This window comes from Heteronotia binoei, chromosome 11, assembly GCF_032191835.1.
Source record: "Heteronotia binoei isolate CCM8104 ecotype False Entrance Well chromosome 11, APGP_CSIRO_Hbin_v1, whole genome shotgun sequence".
In the NCBI taxonomy this organism is placed as follows: domain Eukaryota; kingdom Metazoa; phylum Chordata; class Lepidosauria; order Squamata; family Gekkonidae; genus Heteronotia; species Heteronotia binoei.
In genome coordinates this window covers 33,110,378-33,136,443 of record NC_083233.1, presented here as the reverse complement: position 1 = coordinate 33,136,443, position 26,066 = coordinate 33,110,378, and the positions used below count along the sequence as shown (strand labels likewise).

Below are 26,066 nucleotides of genomic sequence, written 5' to 3'. Positions count from 1 at the left end.
CCAGTGCACCAGAGAAAAGCTCCCTCTTCTCTCTCCTTGCTTCCTCCACTGGGGGCTTCTCCTTGTTGCCAAGCCTTTCTTCCCTCATTTGGAGAGGGAAGGCGATGGAAGGAAAGAGAGAGAGCGTGCACAAGAAAAGGGGGTGTTGTGGAACTTTCAAGACGACCAGAGTTTTATTCCAGATATAAGCTTTTATGTGTATGAACACTTCTGGGGGGTGGGGAGGGAGATTCTTCTGACAAACCTTGGTCTGCTGTTCTCTTTGAGTCCTGATCACTCACACACGTTAGAAAGGGAAGGGGGGCAGGGAAGAGATACATCTGGGGCAAGGGGAATTAAAGGGAACTATTTTGATTTATTCTGAAAGTTGTTTTTTTTAAATTAAATTTCTATGTGCATATCTGGGATTTCATTTTCTTTCAAAAAGTGTTTAGCAACACTTGGATTAAATTCCATGGTTTAATGACTGGAAGTAGATGACTCTTTTTTTAAATGATGGTTCCATATATTCCAGTTCAATACATGGCCTCCCTCTCTCCCCTCCCACCTCACTGGCTGCCTTTCTTCACATTAACACCACCCCTTTTAAACTTTTTATTATCACTAGCAGTAAGTGGATTTTGTCCAGTTTGAAAACAACACATTATTTCATTTGGAGCGATAACAGCACTGCTTGCAATCTTTATTAGTGGAAGGAAGCAAGAGTCCAGTAGCACCTTACAATATTTGTGGCAGGTTATGAGCTTTTGTGAAATACTGATCAATTCTTCAGAGTTACGTCCCTTTATTCTTTTCATCCTCCTGGTCCAAACTGAGACCTAGGTTTCCTGTCTCATTACCAATGATGATATCTCCACACCTACTACCCTTCTACATATCACATCTAATTTAATCAAGCCTATTGCTATTTGGCATCTGAAATCATCTTTATAAGGTTTACATCTCTGTTACCACATGTTACATTTTATGGCACACATGGTCTGGCCCAACAAACTGACATTTATATCAGATCTGTCCACCATAACAAGTGAGTTCGACACCTCTGGTCTAGACCAATTATATTTGCATGAAGGTGGACTGAAATAAGTGTGGAAAGCAAGCAATTGAACGGACTCCCCCCCCCCCTTTCTGCCTGTTCTCTTTCCAAAGGGGGGGGGACTTTTAAAACTCTGAGTGAGGGTTTTGCTTATTTGAAACCTCCAAAGAAAAAAAAAAGCATGTCTTTGACACCTTCTATGAGATAGTTCTGAAAGTTTCAATCTGTTTATGTGAATGCTTGATAATGTTTAAAAAAAACTATATGCTTTGTGTTACTGGGATCTGAAAGTGAAGCTATAAAGCAAGAAACCCCCCCCCCCCCATAACATATTGGCTCTTCTTAAGAGAAAGCTCCAGAAGCCCAATGTACCCCTATTAAAATTTGGTTTTCTAAATTCCAAATATTAGTACAGGTAGAATAGTTTCAAATGTATTGAAGTCTTCCCTAAATGTTCCTGCCTGTATATGTGGACAGAGATCTTCCTGATGTATGCTTGCAATCCAGTTCTGTGTATGTTTGTAGAATGTAATGAGATTTAAAAGCTGTCTGTCTGCTTCTTCTGAATTATTCTGGTAATGTAACATCAAGAAAATGCAGTGAACTCTTCCTTGTTGCTACAAGTCGTACAAGCTTTTGTGTGAGAAGGGTCCATAATTTTTTTTTTTTTTAAATCTCAGAAATCCTCATCTCTCTGAGAGGTGACATACATAGAATAATTAAATCCATAGTTAAACACTATAAGCCCAAGCAGCTTGTGAAAATTGAGGTTATTTTACTTCATACATATGGCTTGGTTACCATAAAGGTTTATTCCACTTGAAATACAGTGACTTTAATTGTTCATGCATTTGATTTTGTATACTTACATAAACCTTTAGACTAATAAATGTTTGATGTTATGGGGTTAGTGGAAACATTTTATTGGTTATTCTTTGTGCTTGAAAAAACTAAAAGGAAAGTTAGTGCAATCCTACGTATGGTTATTCCAGTCTAAGCCCATTAAAATCAATGGGTTTTGCTGGAGTAACTGCAGGATTGTACCATGTTATCTCCTAGAAACAATATTCTGTAAGTTACGTGAAAACAGAGAAATAAATTTTTAGACTAAAAATCATGTGGTTTGGAAATGATACTAAGCAGCATCATGCCTTGCCCTTTTTTTAAAATAGTGGTTTATTTTACTTTTCTCCTAGTCTGTAGTGGATGACTGGATAGAGTCATACAAGCATGACAGGGATATAGCACTTCTTGATCTCATCAATTTCTTTATACAGTGTTCAGGCTGCAAAGGTAAGAAGTTTATTTTGGAAATGGCACTTATGTACATGACCTTTTAAACTGCATACCTTTTGTACATATAACAATGAGTGTTTTGTCCTCATTCCACCCAAATTAAGGCTTCTGTTCCTGGCCAACTTCCTTTCTTCAGTATCCTGTGCTTTTGTAATTAGCTTTTTTCCTCCCCCCCCGCCCATTGTTCTGTAAAGCTAGTTAAGATTAATTGATATTTTCCCTCTAGTGCAATAATTGTTTGTGTGTATGGCCTGCTACAGAGTGTTTTTTTTCAGATGTCATGCCAAACTACATTTAAGGAAGCTTAATTATGAACTATGATTTGTGCTAACTACAGCTTGCTAAATTTGGAAATCATAATTGCAGCAGTACTTCCTCTGTTACAAGCTTCTACTCCATGGGTATGCAGAATGACGTTAAGTGTCAAAAGACAAAGCAAAGAACCGTGAATTTATCTGCTATACATTTGGAAACACATGTTGTTTATACTGTTCATCATTTAGAGCCCAAACTGTGGTTTGACTTGATATCTGAATTGAGCCAAGGTTTTATTATTAGATAACTTCTAATGTTTACGTCAGATGGCACATTCTCTTCTAAAAAATCCCTTTTACCTGTGATAGCAAAGTTGTAGCTTAAGCCCAGGACTTCTTAGAATGATGTTTTTGCTGCTTAATGTATACACTTGGGATTGGCAACTCACGGCCTTGTTAGATGGCCCTATTCTTGTTAGTTGCAAGGAGCAGGGGAAGAAACAAGGGGAGAAACCCATATTAGGATGGGATCTGTGATTAGTAGACTTTTTTAATGGTTTGAGGCCTTGAAACTTTTTTAACTTTAAAAAAGTTTATCTGAAACATGCCACATACATATCACTCCAGAAAAAGAGGTGGGGGGGGGGGGAGAAGAAAAAGGTAAAGTATTTTAGAATGTGGAATAAATGTTAACAGTAAAATTCATAACAAGAACTTTTACAGTCGAGGGCAATGTCTACAAAAAAATCAAGGTAGGAAGGGCCAACATTGCATCGCAAGTTTGAATATAACATTCCCCCTATCTGGCAGGAAATGTTGAATGTGATGATTGGGGTATCAGGAAAATCATTTGTAAATGAATCAGGTGGGTAGCTGTGTTGGTCTGGAACAATGTAACATCTGTTGGTAAATGAAGTAATTTTGGTGGTCCTTGGAAATTTGACCGTGTGATCTCTCACATTTTAGAACCAGTTACACAAAAGTTTGCTTAACTACTCTGTTCACTATATGAAAAATGTGATTTTGTTTGAAAGAAGTTTTATAAGTATAACATTGTCTGCTGTGTTTCCATTTTGTTACCTCATTCTGATTCTTTTGAGAATACTGCATATTTTCAGACAGTTTACTTAGTTAGTTATTGCTTAGGTATTCTTAGAAATATTTCAGTGGTACTTGTGAGAAATAAGCATATTGAGTGGCATATTGCTTCAGGACTTTACAGTTTATTTCTCTGCACCTTTCCAAAGGTTTGATGGTATAAGACAGTATAAAAAATTATTTGTTTAAAATGCTAGTGACTTTAAACATGTTCTAATTTTATGCTGGTTTATGTATGTGTGAGAGAGATTTTATACCTCTCACATTTAAGTATTTCAGATCCAGAGCCTAAATTGTTCCCAGTTTACTGATTTGAGCTTTTACTTCTGTTATGGCTGTGGTATTAATTTACAATCAATACTTTGTAGGGGTTGTTACAGCAGAGATGTTTCGACATATGCAAAATTCTGAAATAATTCGAAAAATGACTGAAGAATTTGATGAGGTAAGTAATGCAAGTGCACTTTGAAAATTGTGTGCATTTTGTGAAATGAGTCATTTTGCTGTATCCAAGTCCTCTTGGAAATATATTTGTAATTGATTGGGGGGGGGGGTAGTTGACAAGTAAAAGCACTGTAAACAGACTTATAATTATAGTAACAATTAATTTGAAAACTTAAAATTAAAAATTGCAACATGCTATTAAAGGGCCACCTTAACTACATGGTATTGTTCACTCTGATTGGTTTAAAGCTTAAATTTGGAAATCACATGCTGTACAAAGAGGACACGGAACACTTGTGCCGTTTTATACGCTGAGCACTAATGTATATTTATATAATTTTGCTGTTCTTGAAAATGTTGCACATTTTTTTTTCTTGACCATTTCCAACTGCTTGTCTTAAAGAATCTGGCACTTTGTCTTAGTACAGCATTTTCTATGTGGGCCATAATCTGCTCTGAATAGGTTCCTTATTTGTGCTGGGGAAGAGATGCACGCTAAATGTTGTACTGTAAATAGGTAGAGTAGCTAAAGAGGGCAAGTTCATATAGTTATACAGGAAACCTGGATGTCCCATTGATTTCTTATACTTCTACAAAAAAAATATTTTTCTGGGAATGGCATGTTTTCTTGTATAAACTACCTGTTGATTATTACTAAGGCAATGTGGTTTTCCTTAAGTAACAAGACAATTTCAGAGTAATTACTGTAATTCTTATGAGTGTATATGTACCTGTTGACTTGTACATCTTGGTTCGGTGACAGTTTTTAAAGAGGGAAGAACAGAATTCTTGGCTGTATTATGAAGGGCAAATGAAACCTCAAATCTTTTGTTTATTTGGCAGTGCTAAAGCTGTCAGTATTTCTTCTTTCTGATAGAAGTCATGCAGGTGTGGAAGAAGAGAGCTGAAATGTTCATTAACCTTGCTGTTTTGAGTCCTTAAATCATTGGAATTCAGTTGTTCTATATTTAAAATACGGAATTAACTTCATTGTTGTTCACATATAAATGTTTCCTGTTGTAGGATAGTGGAGATTATCCACTTACCATGGCTGGTCCTCAGTGGAAGAAATTTAAATCAAGTTTTTGTGAGTTCATTGGTGTGTTGGTCCGGCAGTGTCAGTATAGTATCATATATGATGAATATATGATGGACACAGTAATTTCGCTACTTACAGGACTGTCGGACTCACAAGTCAGGGCATTTCGACATACTAGTACACTGGCAGGTAAGAATTTTTGAGAAGAGTTTTTATGTTCTATAAACTCAACTTCTTCCCCATTTTAGTACATTTAACTTTAGGAGGTTTTCTGTTGTTGGAAGGACTTTGACTTGAAACTGGTGAAATTATGCACAGGCTTGCAGGGGAGGGCAGGCTATAAACCAAATGTAATCCTTTATATAATAAAAGCCCTGTGATAGGCCAAATCCAACTCTCCCATTGGCTGTGGTGTGCGCTCCGTAAACCATTGGCCCATCAACTGCCACTCAAGGTCTGTTGTGTTCCATTGGCTGAGGATTGAGGCACTGCTTGACGTACCTTGCCTCCCTCTATATTTCCCTTCTCTCCCCAGCGCGCCCCCCCCCCCCCAAGTCAAGGCCATGACACTCACCCACGGCAAATTGCTAGCGCCTGTTGTATTTCTTCTCACAACGGGCCTTATTATTAGTAAATAAACAATAGTGGCAAAGAGCAAGTTAAATTGTTCTCTTGGGTAGCCCAAGTGGGGATGGTCCCAGGCTGTTCATCAGTTTTGCTTTGGACATTACAACATTATGTATTCAAAAGTGTGTGAATGATTTATTTGCTTGAATCATGTCATTTATATTGTTGTACCATTCACTTATTTTAGTCACTTAGTTTCTCACTCCTATGATAACTAAATATAAAGAGCTAAGTTAAACCATTGGTCTGTTTTGCCTAATTAAAGCAGCTCTCCAGGTATTTGGCAAAGCCTATTATCATTCTTGCTCCTTAGGATTGTTTAGCAAGAAATGTTGCAGAATAAATCAATTCATTCCACACTTTTGAGTTAAGCATTCAAAATCTTTATTATGTTGAGTATTTGGGTCTCAGTATGTTTTTGTAAGCCATTGATTATTATTAGTAAACCCCAATCATCTAATGTAAGTGTCCTCCCCTCCCTTTTTCATTTTGTACCTTTCAGCTATGAAATTGATGACTGCATTAGTGAATGTGGCATTAAATCTGAGCATTAACATGGACAATACACAACGTCAGTATGAAGCAGAACGAAATAAAATAATTGGAAAACGAGCTAATGACCGACTGGAACTCTTACTACAAAAAAGGAAAGAGGTTAGAAGATCTGTCAGTTATGCTAAGGGTTGGGCAAGAGAAAGAAGCTGACAATAACAATTAAAAGTAAAAAAATGCTTTTGAAATAATTTGTAGAGCACCTACAGAATTTATGTTCTAATTTACATTTACAATCTCTGTGAAGCTTTAAACAAAACATTTCTGTGCCGATATTTTTCCAACTATTTCGGTACAGAGTGGGAGGGAGGATGCTGTCAGTTGATTGAGAAATGCATCTTGCCATTTCTTGACTGTTGATATGTATTCAAAGTATATTTCCATAGAATCTCCCCAAGGATGATGGGTGTGTTTGGATACAGTGGAAAATGGCGTAAATTAGCAATTCTGCTCCATCCCTCAGTGGATATGATGGACCAAAATTGCTTTTTGGACCTCCTTTTCCTTTTTAGGTGATGTTACTTTGGCTAAGAATGTAAGATCTCCTGAATATAATTATCGTCCTCTTCTCTGCCACCTGCACCCTTAGGGATGAGAGCATTCTCTCTGAGCTGCTTCTGGGTACACATAGGCTCTTAAGTGTACTGTGAAGAGTTCCCTCCTTTGCAGACAGTATCCAAAGTTTAGGTTCCCCGTTTCCCAGAGCAATTGTCCTTTGCTCATTGTATGTCTTGAGATTAGAATGATGAAAGAATTGTGCATTTGTGTATACTGACAGCAGTTGTGATAACAGTTGATCTTTTTCTATAAATTGTGACCTTCCAGCATTAGTTGTTTTAAGTGTTTGCAGAACTTTTCCATTTAGACATGTAAGCAGCCTTTTCATTGCCATAATTGCATACTTTTAGTATGTGTGGTGGTATTTGTCAGCAAATAATGATAGCTGTACACTTAAACTTGATCGTCAGGGTCCTAGAATCTTAGTATTTTCATTTCATTGGAGAAAATTGCCAGATAGTTAAACAATAAACCTGTATTCTGTCCTTCCATGAAATACTCTTAAAAATCATATCAGTGTTAAGTAGAGGTGATTCAAATCCTTGATTATCAACATTACAGCTTGCCCATTTTAATACTTGTGTTTTTCAGCTTCAGGAAAATCAAGATGAAATAGAAAATATGATGAATGCAATTTTTAAAGGTGTATTTGTTCATAGATATCGGTGAGTTTAATTCCTGTGTACCATACAGTCCTGTAAGATTAACTTGCTAGTATTTCTTACATTTTGTCACATTTTTAAATTTCCTCTACCTCTTGTCCATTACAGAGATGCAATAGCTGAAATAAGAGCAATTTGTATTGAAGAAATTGGGATCTGGATGAAAATGTACAGTGATGCCTTCCTCAATGATAGCTATTTAAAATATGTAGGGTGGACAATGCATGACAAGGTAAGGTGCTGTGCGTGTTGTACCTTTTCTTGTTTAGAAGCAATGTGGATTTTCATGAAATAGAGTACATGCATCCCACTATATTTGGTTTACATATCTTTGTAGCCCTGAATTGAAACTTAACTGCTCAAGTAAAAAAGTATCTAAATAAATATTTCCCCAAGTCATTAGAAATTATAGTGTAGTTAGTTTATATACTGACTGGAATCCAAACAACCACACAACGTAACTCTGGTTTTTCCCAATGGGCCTTTGTGTTTGTACTTCAGAATAGCATTAAGTATGCCTGTGGCATGGTAAACTACTTTTGAATGTGAGGAGACTTTCAGAAAGCAATATGCAATACAGGAAAAAATCCAGTTAGGCATGTTCAGAACCTTTGGCATACACATATAGTACAAGCTTTGTTAACTGGCATTAGTGGGAAATGGGAAATGCTGGTTAACCCAAGCTAGTGAATAACCAACTTTTTCCAGCCAGCGTTAGTAAATGTGAAGCAGCCATGGCCAGGATGTGGCCAGAACATGCCCACTCCACCACTGCCTGCTTAGCATTGCTTCAGCCCTCTGTCCAACAAGAATTGAGTGGAAGAGTAGATAAGGTGCCCTGGCTAGCTTCTGACCATGGATTCCTCTCACTTGGTGGTAGTGCATAGGGTTGGTGCTGTGAGGTTTTCTGTGTACGGGTGTAGGAGTTCCACTTTCAGCCCCCTTGCCAACAATTGGTGCAGTCCTGTGGCCTCAAAACTGGGAAGGGCATTAAATTACCCCTTTTGTGCTACTACCCGTGGACTGTCTTTGCAACACTTGGCTCCCAGCTGGATCTCAGCACGCCTGTTCTACCTGGCCGCATGGGAAAATAATTCTTTTATAGACTTCTTTAGCTCTACTTCAGGTTTAGACTAAATTTGCTGCTCCTCCTCGTCCTTAGAAGGCATAAAACTTGGGGAATCACCTTCCATTCCTTTCCACCTTCTGCCCACGCCATCCTCCTCACAGCTGCAGTCAGCCACTGGCTCCTCCATCCAGCCACCCTTCCTTGCCAGGCCTGACTTAACTGACTCCAGCTCCTGGCGGGACCTTCACCTTCTTCCAAGGGTGTGCTCAAGTTCCTTAAATTCCCCAGTCTTGCTGCAGGTGTTGCCATCCCATTATTTCCTTGCTCATTCAGCTTGGCTTCTCTGTAGCTCCTGGGTGAGCGGTATCAGCTGATGACATCATAAGCAGTTGCAGTGGCTTTGCCTAAGCTGCAGTCACCATCTTTACTGCTCTCTGACATTCCTTTGTTTCTGTAACCAACCTACTGCCCTCAGATCATGTCTCACCCTTTCTGTCCACCAAGATCTTCAAGACAGTGAGTAGGGTTGTCCTGCATTCCTGGTTTGGACATCCTGTATCACACAAAGTCATGAGAAGCCTCTGGCCCATGGCCAGTGCCCATGGCAAGAAGTGCTGCTATGCTTCTCCTTGCATCAGAACAGGTAGTGGAGGAGCAGGCAGCGCTTCTTGGCCAGCATGCAGTTGTGACTGACAGTTATTTGGCAGTAGTCTGAGTGGGTAGTGCCTGTGGCAAGGACTTGGAGCCTGGTCATCCACAGTCTGCTGTTGCTCAAGAAAGGCATTGTTGTAGCAGTCTTCGTTCTGGTAATTTCATCAGTTGCTGAGTGCCACATAACAGATTTTACTGTACCTTTTTTGGACTCCAGCCTCTGTTTGGGTTATGCTTAAGCTGGGAACATTTCTCATTGTTGTGATAAGAAGTATTACTGATTATTTTTTCCATTTACCAAATAAAAACTAGAGTAGTGGAAAACCTGAAGAACTGATGAACTATAATATGCACATAGAAGTATTGAAAATGCAATGTATAAGATCCCACATACCTCAGATTTCATTGTGGTTTTTTCTGTTGTAGCAAGGGGAGGTAAGACTCAAATGCCTTACCGCTTTGCAAGGACTTTATTATAATAAAGAACTTAATTCCAAATTGGAACTCTTCACCAGTAGATTCAAGGTTAGTGTTATTTGACAGCCTATTTTTAAAAAAGCATAGCACTTTACACTTCCTGTTTCTAACGTTTGCCATTTTCCAAATTATTTTTGTCCTCTTTTAGGATAGGATTGTATCTATGACTCTTGACAAAGAATATGATGTTGCAGTACAAGCAATAAAACTACTTACTCTTGTTTTACAGTAAGTATTTCAAAACAGTCATTAATACCAATTGTCTGCATTTATGTATCTTGTTTGCTGGGGGAGGGTTTGCGGGGGGTGTCTTGAAAATACTTCATTCATTGGCCCCTTCTGACGTGCAGAAGGCAGGTCATGATTCTTGCTGCCACCAGCTGCTCAGAATGGCATGTTGTGTTGGCTGCTGCTATCTTTGTTACTTTGCCAGCTGCTCATCTAGGTGGGTAAGACGAGTGAGTGGCCTTCTTCCCCCCCCCCTCATGTGATAGAGGAGTAGGTAGAGGAAAGCCCTTGCTGCTGCTACCAAAGGTTGTGGTTCCCTCAGCATTCCCTTCAAATCTTGATGTTGCTCCAAGGGAGAGGAACGTAAAGTAGTAGCAATTGCTCAATCAGTAATGGCTTGTTCATTTAGGCTAATGAGTAAACCAAGCTACAGTGGTGTGGGAGTGGGTCTACTGTTCAGTTACTTCATCAGTGGTTGCCCATTTATCTTATCTTTATTTATCTTCAGTTGGCTTTTCATAGGGTGAGTGGGTGGTGGTGTGTGGGCTTGCTTGTACTTGGAGCAGAAGAGAAGAAGCCCAGTAGGACACAAACCAAAGGACAGAGAAGGCATCCTCTCTTTGAGAGGTGTAACATTGTTGCAGCAGTAGCAGAGCAAGGATTGGATCTTATTCATGGTATCTGTACTTCACACCTATGGGATATAGCACGCCTGCGCCAATCCTGATTAGTAACTTCAAAGCCTAGAAAAGAGGATTTTTCCACCCTTCCCTGTGCCATGTGCAGGGGCTCCTCCATGCATGTTCATAGGATCCCACCAGTTCCTTTCTGACTGCTGTATGGATAGGATTTCTTTCCTCGATCTTGTCAGCACTTCAGTTTTCACACCAGGAACCTGAGGGAAAGAAACTTTGGTGCATTAGTAACTTTTATCTCTTGATCTCCTGCTCCCACTTCTCCCTTTCCTCCTTTTCCTTGGAGGACCTGGGGCCTAGTCCCTCTTCTCCCCTTTTCTGCTCCATGCCCTTTCCCAGCACCACGGCATGGAAAAAAACAGGGGTGGGGGAGTTCTTCAAAAGGTGCACCAAGAGCACCAGTAAAATTCCCCCACAGGACAGACACCTCCTCTGCCTCCTGTCTCACGGAATCTCAAACCCAAGAAATCTGTCTGCATTGCATCAAATTTTCCAAACAAACCTGGAGAAATCAGGCAGCCTGACTTCGCACAGCACTCTTGGAGTCTGCTTTGTCAACACACAAAATTGCATCCTCCCAAGACGACCTCAGGCACGTCTCCCCTTTCCTTGTCGACCTCTATCCAGGCAATCCTTGCTCAGTCTGATGCTCACCGGGCAGTGCTGAAACAGCCAGCCTGGCATCAAATTCCTGCCAAGAAATACAGGGAGGATAAAGAGCATAAAAAGGACAAAGAAAAAAAAGCAGCACAAACAGGACTCAGAGAAATCCAAAAGTCTACATTGCTGAGCTGACTTGAAAAATCTTCCTCTCCTCACTGTATCCTGAAGCCATCCTTGATTCCTCCTATCCATCTGCTCAGTTCTCCATTCCAATCGACTCCACCGTCTAAACAGTCAACTCAGCTATCCCGACTTTCAGATTCGCAAGTCGACCTAACTCAAATAACATTCCACTCTTTTTTGTCCGGCACTGAAGGTAGCCGACTGTTAACTAGGTTCCAGCTGCTCATTAACCAGAGAAGCCCTCCAATTCGACTGCTTCCTCGAATCCAAAGCTGCCTCCCGTCCAGTGGGACCCATCAAGCATCCGCCACCACCAACCCCATGGGACCAACGTCAGTGGCAGTATGTCGTTGGAACATACACTGTGCCTTCAGCATTCTTCCCTAACCTCCGCTGGACTGGGACATGAGCTCCCTCACCTTCTGTCACTCTTGTCGCTGAGATCCCAACTCAGCACTGGAACCTCTGAGACCAAAGCAGCCACTGACCCATCAGCCTCCAAAACAGCCAGCAACCCAGAAACACTGGCCTCCACCGACAAAGCAGAAAACTCTGTCACCACTGACACTTCCTTTGGATCCATCTGACTCAGAAGCATCACCACCACATTCGGACCGAGACTACAACTGAACTGATGAACTTCCAATAGCAAACCATCCCCAACACAGAATGCGGTGGAAGACCCCCCAGTCTCGCCCTTGAAAGATTTGCAGGTTGATGGTGACTTCATCAAATATATGGCTCACACACTATCCCTATCCATGGTACAACCTCAGCCTGTCATGGGGGACACAGTCTTTGACAGAGTACAGAGAGATGCATTGGTGCCTATGATCTTAGTCCTCCTCCAAGCAGCCAAGAGTTCCTGTCAGAAACCAGCTTCCACTCTGATATCCAGAAGAAGAATCAACTATAAGTACAAAATTAAAGCAACAGCAGCCAACTTCCTTTTTGCTCATCCAAAACCCAACTCAGTAGTCGTCACCTCCTCCTCTAGAGGCGAATGTACCCATTCCTCTTCTCCTGGCAAAGAGGGAAAATTGGATTCCCTGGCACAAAAAAATGTATTCAGCTGGAGCTCTCATCATTAAAACCACCAGTTATGCTTCCTGTATGAGCCGTTATCAATATGCCTTGTGAAAACAATTAATGGAGATTCTTGCCTTATTGCCAGAGGATAAACACCAGGAAGCTTGCTGAATCCAAATGGAGAACATGCTACTCATGAAACACCAGGTCAATGCTGCTAAACATTCCCTGGACATCTCCAAAACTTTAATGTCTGCCATCAATCTGATGCTTTAGTTTTGGCTCAGAGCTACCGTGCTACTGCAGGACACTCAGTCCTTCATTGAAGACCTACTCTTTGAAAGGGAAGGATTTTTTAGCTTAACTACTGACATGGGCGTACAGTACCTAGACAGGGGCATCAAAATTTCCTGCAACTTAGGAGTTTCCTCCTCCTCCACCAGGTCTTCCAAAAAACTTGAAATAAACCCTGGTCCCTTCAACCAGATCCTCTCCAGATTGGTCCTGGACTCCTCTGTCGCATCAGAACCAGTCTAGACCTTCCTATGGGTCAAAATCCAAATTCTCACCATCTGCCTCCCAAGCTGGCAAACCGAAATCCACCAAGACGCCTAAGCAGAATTTTTGACTCTCCAACTTATTTCCACTTCTACTTACCCAACTTGGAGATGCATAACATCAGACCAGTAGGTCCTATCCATCATTGACGAGGGTTGCAAGCTAGAATTTGTTCAGACTCCTCCTCCGACAGGCCTCATAGCCCCTTCTTCTATGCTCCTAGAAGAAATTGACAGCCTTTTCACCAAATTAGCCTTAAAACCAGTGCTCGTATCACACCCTTCTGAATTCTATTTCTGCTATTTTATCCCCAAAAAGGATGGGGGCATTTGCCCCATTATGGATCTCAGGGCTTTGAAAAAAATCATAACTACAAAAAGTTCAGGATGATGTTGTTGTAAAACCTCCTTCCGCTCCTTTGGAGGGAGCATGGATGGCTACGCTTGACCTGAAGGATGCATATTTCCATCTATCCATCCTCCCACACTATCGCAGGTTTCTCCGCTTTGCCATAGGAAACCTCAGTTTTCAATACAATGCTCTCCTCTTCAGCATATCCACCTCCACATGCATCTTCGTCAAGACCATGGTGGTTATAGTGGCACAACTTTGTCTCCAGGGGATAACCATCTTTCTCTATATAGATGACTGGCTGGTGGTAGCGAATTGGAAGCAGAACCTCTGTCATCACCTCGATGGCACAATGTCCCTCCTCAGAGATCTGGGTCTTCAGGTCAACCTCCAGAAATCAAACCTAGAACCTTCCACACAGGTCCATTTGGAGCCATCTTGGATTCTTGTCTCTGCAAGGCCTTCCTCCCATCCCAGAGGGCAGAATCTATCATTTCTCTAATCAGGCTAATTTGCATACAGGGAGAAGCATCTTCCCTCCAAATTCTGTCAGCTACATCAGTCATAGCCCTAGCCCTGAATGCAACCCTTACAACTCTTGATTCGTCCGAGTTTTCCAACCCCTGATCCACCCTCACTCACATCGTCTCTAGCTACCAACACGTCCTGGACTGCGTATCGTGATGGGAGGACTCCATGAATCTGATGGCAAGCACACGGTTCCACCCTGCATCCCCAACCTTGCCCATCATGACTGACGCATTTCTTTGGGGTTGGGGAGCACATCTCAACAACCTAAGCATAGGAGTATCAATTACCTTGAACTGCTTGCCATCAGCTATATCTTTTGGGGTGGGGGGGGGAGCCTCTCCCAGGCCCGGTTCATGCCCACTCCACTAGGGCTCTCACAGCCTCTACAGCATTCCTAAAAGGGATCCCTCTACTTGAAATCTGCAGAGCTGCCACATGGGCCACACTTCACACATTCATGAAGCACTATGCTCTTGTTGTTTGCCAGTCTCAGAGGATCTCTGTGGGCTGAGCAGTCTTGGCAAGCAGCTTGTGTCTGAGTCCCTACAGCACCCACCTCCAGGTAGAATTCTGTGGTTTTGGTTTGCTATTCTGCCATAAGAGTGAAGCAGAGAGACCATGAAGAAGATAAACAGGCTGCTTACCTGTAACTGGTGATCTTCAAGTGGTCATCTATGCATTCACACCACCCGCCCTCCTTCCCCACTGCTTCAGGTCTTCCTCTAGGGGCTTGTAGCAGTCAGAAGGAAGTGGCAGGGACCTCATGCCCCTCCCCATGAGCATGCATGGTGGAGCTCCTGCACACGGCACAGGGAAGGGTGCAAAAGTCCTTTTTTCTCGACTTTTGAAGTTACCAATCAGGATTGACGCAGGTGCACTATATCCCACAGGTGTGAATGCACAGATGACTGCTCAAAGATCACCAATTACAAGTAAGCAACCTGTTTTGCTGGAAGTTCTTAGTGCCATGGTAGCTGCCTATCATTGCCAACCTTGGATGCCATCCTTGCTTTTTTAATGTAGTTCTACAAAACTCCAAACATATTACACATTTTGTTTGTGATGCCAGTTTTCAGAACTAATTTGAAAACTGGATCAAAATATACATTACAGACTATAAACGTTGATGGAAGTTCACTTCTTGGAGCTACCCAATATACTTATCTTTGCAAAGGGTTTCAGGGTCCCCCCCAAACAGTGTTAGAATCAGAAATTCATTTTTCTGAATGAATGTTTCAGGTCCTTGGCATTCTGTTTAGGGCTCAGAGTCTTTTAATGTGCTTTGCTGTCGTCACAAATTCTGTTTAAACAGTTTTCTCAGCATTGTGCAGCCTCTCCAGAAAACTGGAATTTTGTGGTAAGAAGCAAATTCCAGTTTACCAAGGCATTTTAAAATGTGGCACATTGGAGGTTGATCAGACCAGGAAGTGTTCAATCAAGTTTCATGCTCTAGAGGTGGAGGGAGCTGGGAGGAGTGAGAATTCTGTGAGCAAGCTGTGTTTGTCCACAGTGTTAGCAAAACTCTTAATTAAACAATTTATTTTTATGTTTGTGAAGTCATATAATTTTCTACTTAAAATGACAAATTGCCTTTCAACTCCTTATAAAATCTTAAAAGTATGAGTGCAGCCATACTAACCCAGTTTTCAGAGCCATTGTAGTTGCCAAGTAATTAGCTATCATCTGATCTATCTTGACTCTTTAGTTTGACATAATAATTTGAACTGTTTTCATGGTCATTTTATATAGTTTATTCTTCTTCATTATAAATGTATTAAAATACTTCCCTGAGGAAGGTTTCCCATTATACAAACAATATTAGAAGAATATTCCACTGTAATTCTCAGTATGCCCTTTATTTGCCACAACTGCCACTGGCTTTGGAGAGAGCCATTTCTGGCAATAGAAATAGCAGTGAAACTTGGCAATCTTTTGCATCTGGTTATTAAGAAATACTTTCCTTTTTTAGAACATTAGCTTTCTTATATTCCCCCTTCCTATTACAGTATAGAATTCAGTGCAACTTGTGCTTCAGGAATACTCACAGAAAAGAGATTCAAGTTAATATGTTTGCCAGGAGAAACATTTTGGTATTTAGTAGTCTACATAGTTAAAGCTTTTAGATGCTCTTTCATTGGAGTTCACATGCTTAAGTTAATTGTAGTGGTGGATTTCTCTGATGCAGAGTAATACAGTTATAAATGTTGGGAAAGGCATCAAATTGTAAACGTCATTCTAATATGCCTTACCCTACATTACTTGAGGTGTATGTATTCAGAAAGGTAATAACACATGGGTGTATTCAAGCATATAATTAACGTTAATTATTAAATATAACATTTCAAGGAAGATCTGTGATTGGAATTATATTCACATTTTAGTCTCATACTCAAAATAAGTCTTTAATTTATGTCCCTTATCCTCCCTCCCCCAATTAATATTCTGAATGTACCTTTTTCCAATTTGTAGGAGTAGTGAAGAAGTTCTGACTGCAGAAGACTGTGAAAATGTCTATCATCTGGTTTACTCAGCTCATCGGCCAGTAGCTGTAGCAGCAGGAGAATTTCTTTATAAAAAGTAAGTGGGAAAAATTATTTGTATAGCTGCCTTTTTGAAATGTGTAGTTCTCCTGATGGCACTTCTTTATGGCTCAGTTATGCAAAACCACAGTTAAGGAAGGTAGTGTAATCTGTTTAAAATTATGTCTGAACAGACAAATTGCTTTTGTATGGTTGGCCTCCAAATGCTGATAAAGTGGAATTGGTTAGTTCCAACCTTGGTTTGCCCTGATGTTGAAGTGACTTGCTAGTTGTGGCCATTGCTTTACTTCCAGAGGCCTCCAGACCTAACAATTGGACTGCTGACTAATATGAAAAAAGGAAGCAGACAAGTAGCTATGAACAACAGTGGGAAGTGCAGACTGTAATTTGGGTTCTAAACTGGCTAGCAGAAATCATGGTTCACTGTGATACTTGAACTGAGTTATTTTGTTTCTTGGATGAATGGGTGCTATAGTCAACCAGTTGCTGAAGGTGAACACTGAAAGTAAAAATAGGAGGCTGTCACAGTTTATTGTGATCCTCTGACCTCAAGAAATGTTCTGTGATCCTGTAAAGGTAAATATGCAGTAGTGAATTTTGTTGCTTTTTAAATTTTGGTCTAAACTTTTTATAGATTGGTACTCAGTTCTTTTTTTGTTTCTAGAAGAAAGTAAATGTTTAATAGTCTTCCTTAATCTTTCTTAAAGGCTTTTCAGTCGCAGAGAACCGGAAGAAGATGGAATTCTTAAAAGAAGGGGAAGACAGAGCCCAAATGCTAATCTTGTCAAGACATTAGTATTTTTCTTTTTGGAAAGTGAAGTAAGTTATGACAGTCTCGTTCATTTTCTGTAACTACAGTTAACAGTAACGTTGTACAGTCCTTTCTCTCCTACATGGATACCAAATTACAGTTCGTCTTCTGCTTAGTAAGAAGTGTCTGACAAGTCCACAAAGTACACAAACCAGCTTGATAGAACAGCTTTAATTGGTTTGAATCAGATGAGATGTCATATTATTGAATAAGCAGCAAAATATTTTTAGCCAGCCAGCCAGATGTTCAGAATGCTGACTGCGCCTTTAATGTTTCAAGGCTTCAGGGCTTCTACATAGTTTCAGAGGGTAGCTGTGTTGGTCTGCAGTAGAACAGTTAGATTCAAGTCCAGTAGTGCCTTAGAGACTGTTAAGGTTTTTGGAGTATAAACCGAGAACACAAAGAAGACAAAAAAGCTTTAAGATTAATGATGAAGAAATTAAAATTGTTCAAGATTTTCTATTCCTTGGCTCTGTCATCAATCAAAAGGGAGACAGCAACCAAGGAATCAGGAGATTGAGATTGGGGAGGGCAGCCATGAAGAAGAAAAGGTCCTTAAGTGTAAGGATGTGTTGCTGGTAATCAGTACCAAGTTAATTCATGTAATAGTATTCTCTATTACTATGTATGGGTATGAAAGTTGGGCAGTGAAGAAAGGTGACTGGAACAAAATAAATTCCTTTGAAATTTAGTGTTGGAGGAGAGTTTTATGGATACTGTGGACTGCCAAAAAGGCAAATGAGTGGGTTATATAGATCAGAGCAAATCTAAACTGAGGTGTTGGTCAACATTATGAGAAGACAAGACTCATTGGAAAAGACAATAATGCTAGGAAGAAGACAACAGGAAAGGAGGAAGACCCAAATGAGATGGATTGACTCAAGCAAGGAAGCCATGACCATCAGTTTGCAAGACCTGAGCAAGGCTGTTAATGCTAGCATGTCTTGGAGGATGTTAATTCATAGGGTCGTCATAAATTGGAAGTAACTTGATGACACTTCTCACACATACACTTTCCAAGAGTCAGTGCTCCCTTTGTCAGAAACAAGTAGGAATGGAGATCTGAGTTTTTATATTCCAGTCAGAAGGTGAGAGGGGGGTTGTGAAGAAAGCATTCAGGATGCAAAGATGCAAGGGATATTGTAATCGGCTTGAGTAGAACAAAGAAAAAATGCTTGGGGACAGTGAATTGGCATCTGTAGTGAGATTAAGAATTCTGTGTCTGTGTTCAGCCCTAGAGGGATGCATTGTTCTGAATTTGTGAATGAAAAGTACAGGACTTGTACAGTATTTGATCATGGTCAAGAAATTGTTTTCTGACCTATTACCCATCTTGCTTTGTGTTATATATATATTTATAATAAGAAACTTCACAAGCAAGCAGTATTGGTTTCAGTCACAGCCCCTGCAGTATTCAAACTCAATAGTAGCTATTGGGCTGCATGTATAACTTTTGTGAGACAAAATGTTAAATACGAAGAAATCTTTTTTTTTTTAGTTACATGAGCATGCAGCTTACTTGGTGGACAGCATGTGGGATTGTGCAACTGACCTCTTGAAGGACTGGGAATGTATGAATAGTCTTCTGCTGGAGGAACCACTCAATGGAGAAGAACGTAAGAGTTCACTGTGTTTTCTGTTCTTCCCTGAACCATTTTTGTGTTTTCACTACTGAACATTTAGAGTTTGTCATGGATGAGAAGGCAAAATCTCTTATGTCCAGTACTCAGGTTTCCTGGCATTGGCTCTGATACACTGTGTCGCATTTTACTTGGAAGTAATCCCACTTCTTTTGGTGAGATTTACTCTCAGGTCATTGTATGTATGTTGTCATCTGAGTATGTTGAGCTTCCCTCCCCTCCTTGTCCAGCTCAGTTTTTCTTTACTGGAGTTAGAATTGTTTGAAATAATTTTTGAACGGAACAAATACACTAGTTTTACATTAGTAAAACTTCTAGTGTGCCAGTTTTCCTTAAACAGCTGATCAATAATGCAACACCTGAAAATGCTAGAATTTTAAAGTGACTTGCAAACTTGAATTTTAAATTGACTGTGTTACATATTCCTTCCCCTGCTGTGTTTTTTGCTTAATTCTTATGAGATAGTAGCAAGAAATATGAGGCAGTCATAAGGTTAAAGTTTAAAATACATCACTACTTAGTTAAGCTGTTATACAATTAATATAACTCTAGCTCTTGTGATGTGATGTCATATACAAACATACTATTTGAAATCTCCTCCCTCTTCCCCCCCCCCCCAAATAGCCTTGACGGACAAACAGGAAAGTGCACTAATTGAAATAATGCTGTGTACAATTAGACAAGCAGCTGAATGTCATCCCCCTGTAGGAAGAGGCACAGGAAAGCGGGTAAGGTATTTTTTTGTTGGAGATTTTTATTGTTGATGACAAAGTTAAATTAGTTTGAAATTTCAGTGAGGCTTTCTGATCACAAAGGACTTTATCATGGTGGGTTGTCATCGTTTGGACCAGTAACATGACTTTACCACACCTTATAATGTTACTTTATCAAGGTATACACCAACACATACAATAATATGAAACAAAACCACGGTACTTTTATGTGAACTCCAAGAGAAATGGAAACATGAAATATTTTTTTAAATCACAAGTTACTGTAAGGTGTGTGATGATTGGAAGCAGAACTTTATGATGCTAAAGCATTTTTTTAAAAACAAGATATCATTTATTTGTTTTATTTACAACATTTGTATCCTGCCTTTCTGCCCATCATAAACCAATCTCTGATGCCCACTGTTACCATTAAGAAATGGCTAAAATACAGTTCCATGTCCCTCAGGTACCTGGGAATGGCTGTGAACTTCTGTGGCAAGTAGGTGGTCTGGCACAAACCAGATTGTCCTTTGTCCAAAAAAAGACTAACTCTTCCAGGATAGTCCAATGTGGAATGGAAATTAGTGGGTTATTCTAATGTAACCAGTGTTCCCTCTAAGCTGAGCATGAGCTAGCTCACAGATTTTTAGCCTCCAGCTCACACATTTTTGTCTTAGCTTAGGAAGGATGACCCCAGAGCACACTACTTTATGCAGTAGCTCACAGCTTTAATGCCAGTAGCTCACAAAGTAGAATTTTTGCTCACAAGGCTCTGCAGCTTAGAGGGAACATTGATGCAACCCCAGATGCTCTAGGTAGCACTCTTGAACCTTAGAAAAATTTTAGGGGTTCCATCACAAGCCCTTTCTCAGGTTGCTGTTTGTTTAGTCTCAGAAAGCAAGGGCACATTGCTTTTTACCTTGAAGGCTAGAATGAATCAAAATAAAAAGTGACACCTTAAAGGTTTCTATATTTCAGTTTTGAGGTTTTTGTTTCATGAAAGGTCATATTGAAATAAATGTTAAAATAAATAAAGGTTGGTCTTCAAAGTTCTGATGTGCTCTGCCAAATTATTTTTATATAGTTGTCATGTGCAGATTATCACATTGATAGAATCTGGCATTGATGATGCATATCTATATGAGCTCTGGTTCTTCGTTTTCAAAGAGATCTTACTTTTCAAGATGCTGTTTGTGCAGTTTGCTTATCTGCTGTTGAATTAGAGAACTGCTGTGTCCCTACTGTTGGTTGACCCTTAGTGGGCTTTTATAACTTAGGTACTCACAGCAAAGGAGAAGAAAACACAGTTAGATGACAGGACAAGAATCACGGAACTTTTTGCTGTGGCACTCCCTCAGTTACTAGCAAAAGTGAGTCATTTATTTATTATTGGGATTGCTTCATTGCAGTTCTAGCTGCTCACATGCAGTTTTGAACAAAAATACAATTTCATGTATAGGAGTTGTGTTTTTGTTTATGATGCTCTGTTTAATGATAGTGAATGTTCTAGATTTTGTGATAAACCTCTGTTAGAGATGATGGAGCGTGTTCTACAGAAGTGTTCCGGTTTTAACTGTCTCATTTTTCACAGTATTCTGTAGATGCAGAAAAAGTGACCAACTTGTTACAGTTGCCACAGTATTTTGATTTGGAAATTTATACAACAGGACGACTAGAAAAGGTAAGCTAATTGACAATTACAGAAGAATTAATGGGGATGAAATCTGAACAAATAATCCTCCTGCACTTAAACTGCTGGTTGTACATAAGGCTGTTTTGAGGTTCATTTTATACAGCAAGGCTTCAGTCAACACTTAGCCATGGAATAAATGGATCTTCTTTGTGGCTTCTGTGCAGTCCCACACCTGGGCACAGTATCCATGTGTGTGTGACTGCACAGAAAACCACTCGAAGATCATGTCTTAATGTTCATAAACATTCCTTTTTGAAAGAAGGGCCCTTAATGAAGGGCTATTTATTTAACATTGTCAGTTTGTGGTTGCTTCAAGTTTGATCAAACATACCTTGAATAAAATGTTTGCCATAGTTTTTCATCTTCGTTGCTGTTGTTGTCTTTTGCAGCATTTGGATGCCTTATTGCGACAGATTCGGGATATTGTAGAAAAGCACACAGACACTGATGTTTTGGAAGCTTGTTCTAAAACATACCATGCACTCTGTAATGAAGAATTCACAATCTTTAACAGAGTTGATATTGCAAGAAGTCAGCTAATAGATGAATTGGCAGATAAATTTAATAGACTTCTTGAAGATTTTCTGCAAGAGGTTTGTATATCTTGTTCTAATTCTGTATTTCTTGTTTTGTGAATATTTACTTTGCAGAGTTAGAGACTTCTGATTTACCACAGAATACAGTGAAAAGTGTCTTGTAAGGCACAAACAAGGAATATTTCCGTACATCAGATTGCGAGAGTTTTCTCTCTTCACGTGGTAAATGAGAGGCAGTGGAAGAGGAATTAGAAGTTAATTTGCCTCTCATTGGCCCTGTTCACACAGCATGTTGAGTCCGTGTTAAACTGACCCGGTTCTGTTCCCAATATCTTTGTTCTGGATATTATCGATCAGACTACCATACTGCAATTCGAATCACTCCGCGGTGAAACCGTCTTCTGCCACCCACATGACGGCACCATGCAGTTATTTTTTTCTCCACTTTTATGCGCATTGTGTGAATGCGAGCATTATGCGCATGCGTGCTATGTGTGCATGTGCATAGGTTAAAACATGTGTTTATGCAGTTATGCACATATTGCTAAGTAGTTAAAAAAATGGTGACCGTAAACCGGATGTCTGAGGCTCCTTTTGCTCCGGGACAGCCTTCAGACATCCGGACGTTGGTAGAGAACTATCCAGATGGTGAAACTGGAGAACGCAAAAAATACCACAAAGGAGTAGGTAACAAAATACTCCGGTTCCGAGAAGGATTTTTTTTTGGGGGGGGCTACTATGGGTTAATACCGAGAGGCAGATGCTGCTTTCTGATCAGCTACTTTTAATCCGGTATGAAACAGCAGCGACAACTGATTATACTGTGCGTCTGAACAGCCCCATTGTGTCTAATACAACCCTTAACACCTGCTGAAATTCTCTTGATATGTGTATACCTCTCAGATAGAATTATTTCACATCTGACTTGAGTATGTATCAAGTAATACATTTGATAGCTCTCATTGGTTTTTTCCATTTTTTTATTTGCGGTACTGGAAAGCTATTCTTAATAACGTCAAATAAATTGCACTTTTTTTGAAAGTCCCTACTTTTATTGCAACAGTGTAACTCTTTGACAGGGTGAAGAACCTGATGAAGATGATGCTTACCAAGTCTTATCAACATTAAAGAGAATCACAGCTTTTCATAAGTAAGTAGAAAAGCAGTTTACCCACACTTGTGACACTTCTGCATTTTTAATGTAAAATTTACATTCTTTTCATGAGGAATTGCTACTCTGATAACTAAAATTAAAATTACTTGGACAACTATAATTAAAATGTTCATCCAGTATATTTATTTATAAGCTATCGTAAAGCTTTGAGCTGTTGTGATCATTTCAGCAGCCATATATGTAAATCCTAAAGGGGCATTTGCCTACTCTCTGCTCCGTCCATCCAGCTGTTTCTTCTGCTACCCCCACTTCGAACTCGCTGTCTTTGTTAAAAGGTGATGTTGTTCTACCTGTGTCACAGGGGGACTCTCTCCCCCCCCCCTTTATGACTCCTGGAAATTTATTCCTGGGGTTGAGAGATTAGCATAAATTTATAGCCTTACACATCATATGGGCAGTGGGAAGGAGGAAGAGAACAAAATCTGTCTTTCCTTCTTCTTTGAGTAGAGCTCTCTCCACTGCAGCTACCTAGTCCATCTGGCTAGTCTATCTGGCTATGTGGGTCTTTGGGCCACATGAATAAAGTTTCCTGGGGTTTGAAAGGGCTAGCATGTTGGGGGAGAGAATATTGGAACGTCAGCACCTTTCACAGGCATTTCTGGGATCCAACTTGAAATTTGGTACATGTACAGAGTATATAACAGAGTATATTGTTAGTCTTTATGCTCAGTATAGGTGTGCACTCGGTATATATTGAGCTGAATAAATACACGAAAAATACCTTATTGCTATTTTTTTGGTATTTATTCAGCCAAATCAGATTTTCTTATCTGATCTGGCTACTGGTCCAACTGAGCCCAAAATAATATTGTTCAGCTTTTATTTGGAAAGTTCCCTTTAAGTGGCTTGGACAAAGCCAAGCTGTGCACATGCCTCACCTCCCCAAGTTGCTCTGTGGCAGGGGCACATGTCCGTGAGTGAAGGGAATGCATTTAAAGCTTTCCCTTTGCTCGCTGAGGAGTGTCACCAATGTGACGCAAGTCATGGAAGGAAGGGAAAGTGTGGAGCCAAATACAGTCAGGAATACTGATTACTTCCTGAATCCCAATATCATACCGGTATTGGGATTCAGGAATATCAGTATATACTGATATTTTGGGGGGTTGGTATACCTGAACCTGAAAAATACCATTTTGTGTGTGCGCACACCTCTAGTGTCAAGGAAGATGTGCCTAAATTTGTGCCTGTCAGTGGATGCGGGGCAGAGAGGGAGAGTGAGGCCCCCATTTTAATTATATGGATGGACTAGATGACCCTGGAGGTCCCTTCCAACTCTTATGATTCTTTGATTGCTGATTCCGCAGCTCAGTGTTGTGTTAAACACAACAAAACTCTGTGGTGACAGTGTACATGTCTGTTGCAGGTTTTCCAGTTGCTACGTACAATGTCCTGCCAGAATAGTGTTATATGCCAAAGCAAAGGCAATTGAGCTATTTACAGTGTTATCACTTGTCTTTATTTCTCTTTCCAGTGCTCATGATCTGTCAAGATGGGACTTGTTTGGTTGCAATTACAAGTTGTTAAAAACAGGAATTGAAAACGGAGATATGCCTGAACAAGTCAGTGTTTTTTTTAAAAAATGCTATTTTTTAAAAAAAATAATAATTATAATTATTGTGTGCTAATCATTTTTTCTTATTTTACAGATTGTTATTCATGCATTACAGTGTACTCACTATGTAATCCTTTGGCAGCTAGCAAAAATTACTGAAAGCAGCTCTACAAAGGCAAGTCTTGTTCTGATGCTACTAGAAATTTACAGTTGTAGTGCCTAGAAGCAGTATAGAAAACTATAATTATACTGCACTGCCATGCAAGCTTCTTTTGTCCCTACTTGGAATGCCTGTGAATATGATGAGCATAGGGAAAGGAGAAAGTAGCAGAGAGCATGGGGATGCAGGAATGTATTATGCCTAGGCAAAAAGATTCTGCATTGAATTGAGCCTTGGATCTCCTGTTTCTCAGTTGTTAACTTTCCTGCAGTGCAACAATTTCTCATTCTCCGAGGAAGCATGCATTTTTCTCTGTGGCAACCAAGTATGGTTACAATGATGCTTACTGTTTTCATGTTTTATTTTAAAGGAGGACCTTCTGCGCTTAAAGAAGCAGATGAGGGTATTTTGTCAAATATGCCAGCACTACCTTACCAATGTAAATACTGCTGTTAAAGAACAGGTTAGTTTTTGCTTGATCCTTCTGGGATTTATAAGCTGTTGTAGGAGAAACATCCAGTCGCCTGTAGAGAGAAATAATTCTTTAATTTTGTCACTTTTGTGGGAGAGGTATAATGAAATTATTTGGACACATATGTTAGAGTGTTGGTGAAGTGTTACCTTTGGGAACTGCCAGTCTGGAAAATAGAGCTCCCCCATCCCAACTCAGGTTTACAAGTGCTGAATCCTCACCTATGGAGAAAATAGTTGGGAGATTCTTTAATAAACACAGACTTTTCTTAAGCAGCATGCTTTTGCTGACTAAAAGTCACATGCAAAAAAATGAGAAAAGCAGACAGAGAATTACTTTAACAGAGCAAATGGTATCCTTGACTGAAAAGGAGAATACTGCTTTATGAACCTCCCTTTAAAGTTAAGTGTGAAAGAATAACAGAGGAAAAAAGTTTTTCAGTGTTCTTCAGGTGTTTTGAGAGTCATATTTGCTTATTATCAGACAAGAATTTTTAATGACAAGAATTAGACCTTTTTGTCTTGTTAACATACTTGCTTTGATTTAGTATGTATGGATTCAGTTGTACATGCATGGATTCTGTTCTAACCTTAAAAATAATTTCAAACCCCTGGTATTCCTCTTTGCAGGCCTTCACTATTTTGTGCGATGTATTAATGATCTTCAGCCATCAGATTATGTCAGGAGGACGTGACATGTTAGAGCCATTAATTTACAGTCCTGATTCTTCATTGCAGTCTGAACTGCTCAGCTTTATTCTCGATCATGTTTTCATTGACCAGGAGGATGACAGCAACAGTGCAGGTACAGGCCTTTGGGAACAATTTTCTGATC

At 39.9% G+C, this 26,066-nt stretch overlaps 1 protein-coding gene across 2 annotated transcripts in view; it reads left to right on the top strand.

Moving 5' to 3' along the window:
- STAG2 (STAG2 cohesin complex component) overlaps nucleotides 1-26,066 on the top strand; it is a 102,087-nt gene that overhangs the window by 62,880 nt on the left and 13,141 nt on the right. For both annotated transcript variants that reach the window (XM_060250111.1, XM_060250112.1), the window contains 20 exons: nucleotides 2,233-2,329; nucleotides 4,053-4,129; nucleotides 5,152-5,356; nucleotides 6,297-6,448; nucleotides 7,496-7,569; nucleotides 7,675-7,798; nucleotides 9,713-9,811; nucleotides 9,912-9,991; nucleotides 16,411-16,518; nucleotides 17,189-17,300; nucleotides 18,791-18,908; nucleotides 19,557-19,660; nucleotides 20,923-21,015; nucleotides 21,237-21,326; nucleotides 21,728-21,931; nucleotides 22,954-23,024; nucleotides 24,520-24,607; nucleotides 24,695-24,775; nucleotides 25,131-25,223; nucleotides 25,862-26,036. In XM_060250111.1, the coding sequence (XP_060106094.1) occupies nucleotides 2,233-2,329; nucleotides 4,053-4,129; nucleotides 5,152-5,356; nucleotides 6,297-6,448; nucleotides 7,496-7,569; nucleotides 7,675-7,798; nucleotides 9,713-9,811; nucleotides 9,912-9,991; nucleotides 16,411-16,518; nucleotides 17,189-17,300; nucleotides 18,791-18,908; nucleotides 19,557-19,660; nucleotides 20,923-21,015; nucleotides 21,237-21,326; nucleotides 21,728-21,931; nucleotides 22,954-23,024; nucleotides 24,520-24,607; nucleotides 24,695-24,775; nucleotides 25,131-25,223; nucleotides 25,862-26,036 (2,245 nt within the window). The remainder of the gene's footprint in view (nucleotides 1-2,232; nucleotides 2,330-4,052; nucleotides 4,130-5,151; nucleotides 5,357-6,296; nucleotides 6,449-7,495; nucleotides 7,570-7,674; nucleotides 7,799-9,712; nucleotides 9,812-9,911; nucleotides 9,992-16,410; nucleotides 16,519-17,188; nucleotides 17,301-18,790; nucleotides 18,909-19,556; nucleotides 19,661-20,922; nucleotides 21,016-21,236; nucleotides 21,327-21,727; nucleotides 21,932-22,953; nucleotides 23,025-24,519; nucleotides 24,608-24,694; nucleotides 24,776-25,130; nucleotides 25,224-25,861; nucleotides 26,037-26,066) is intronic.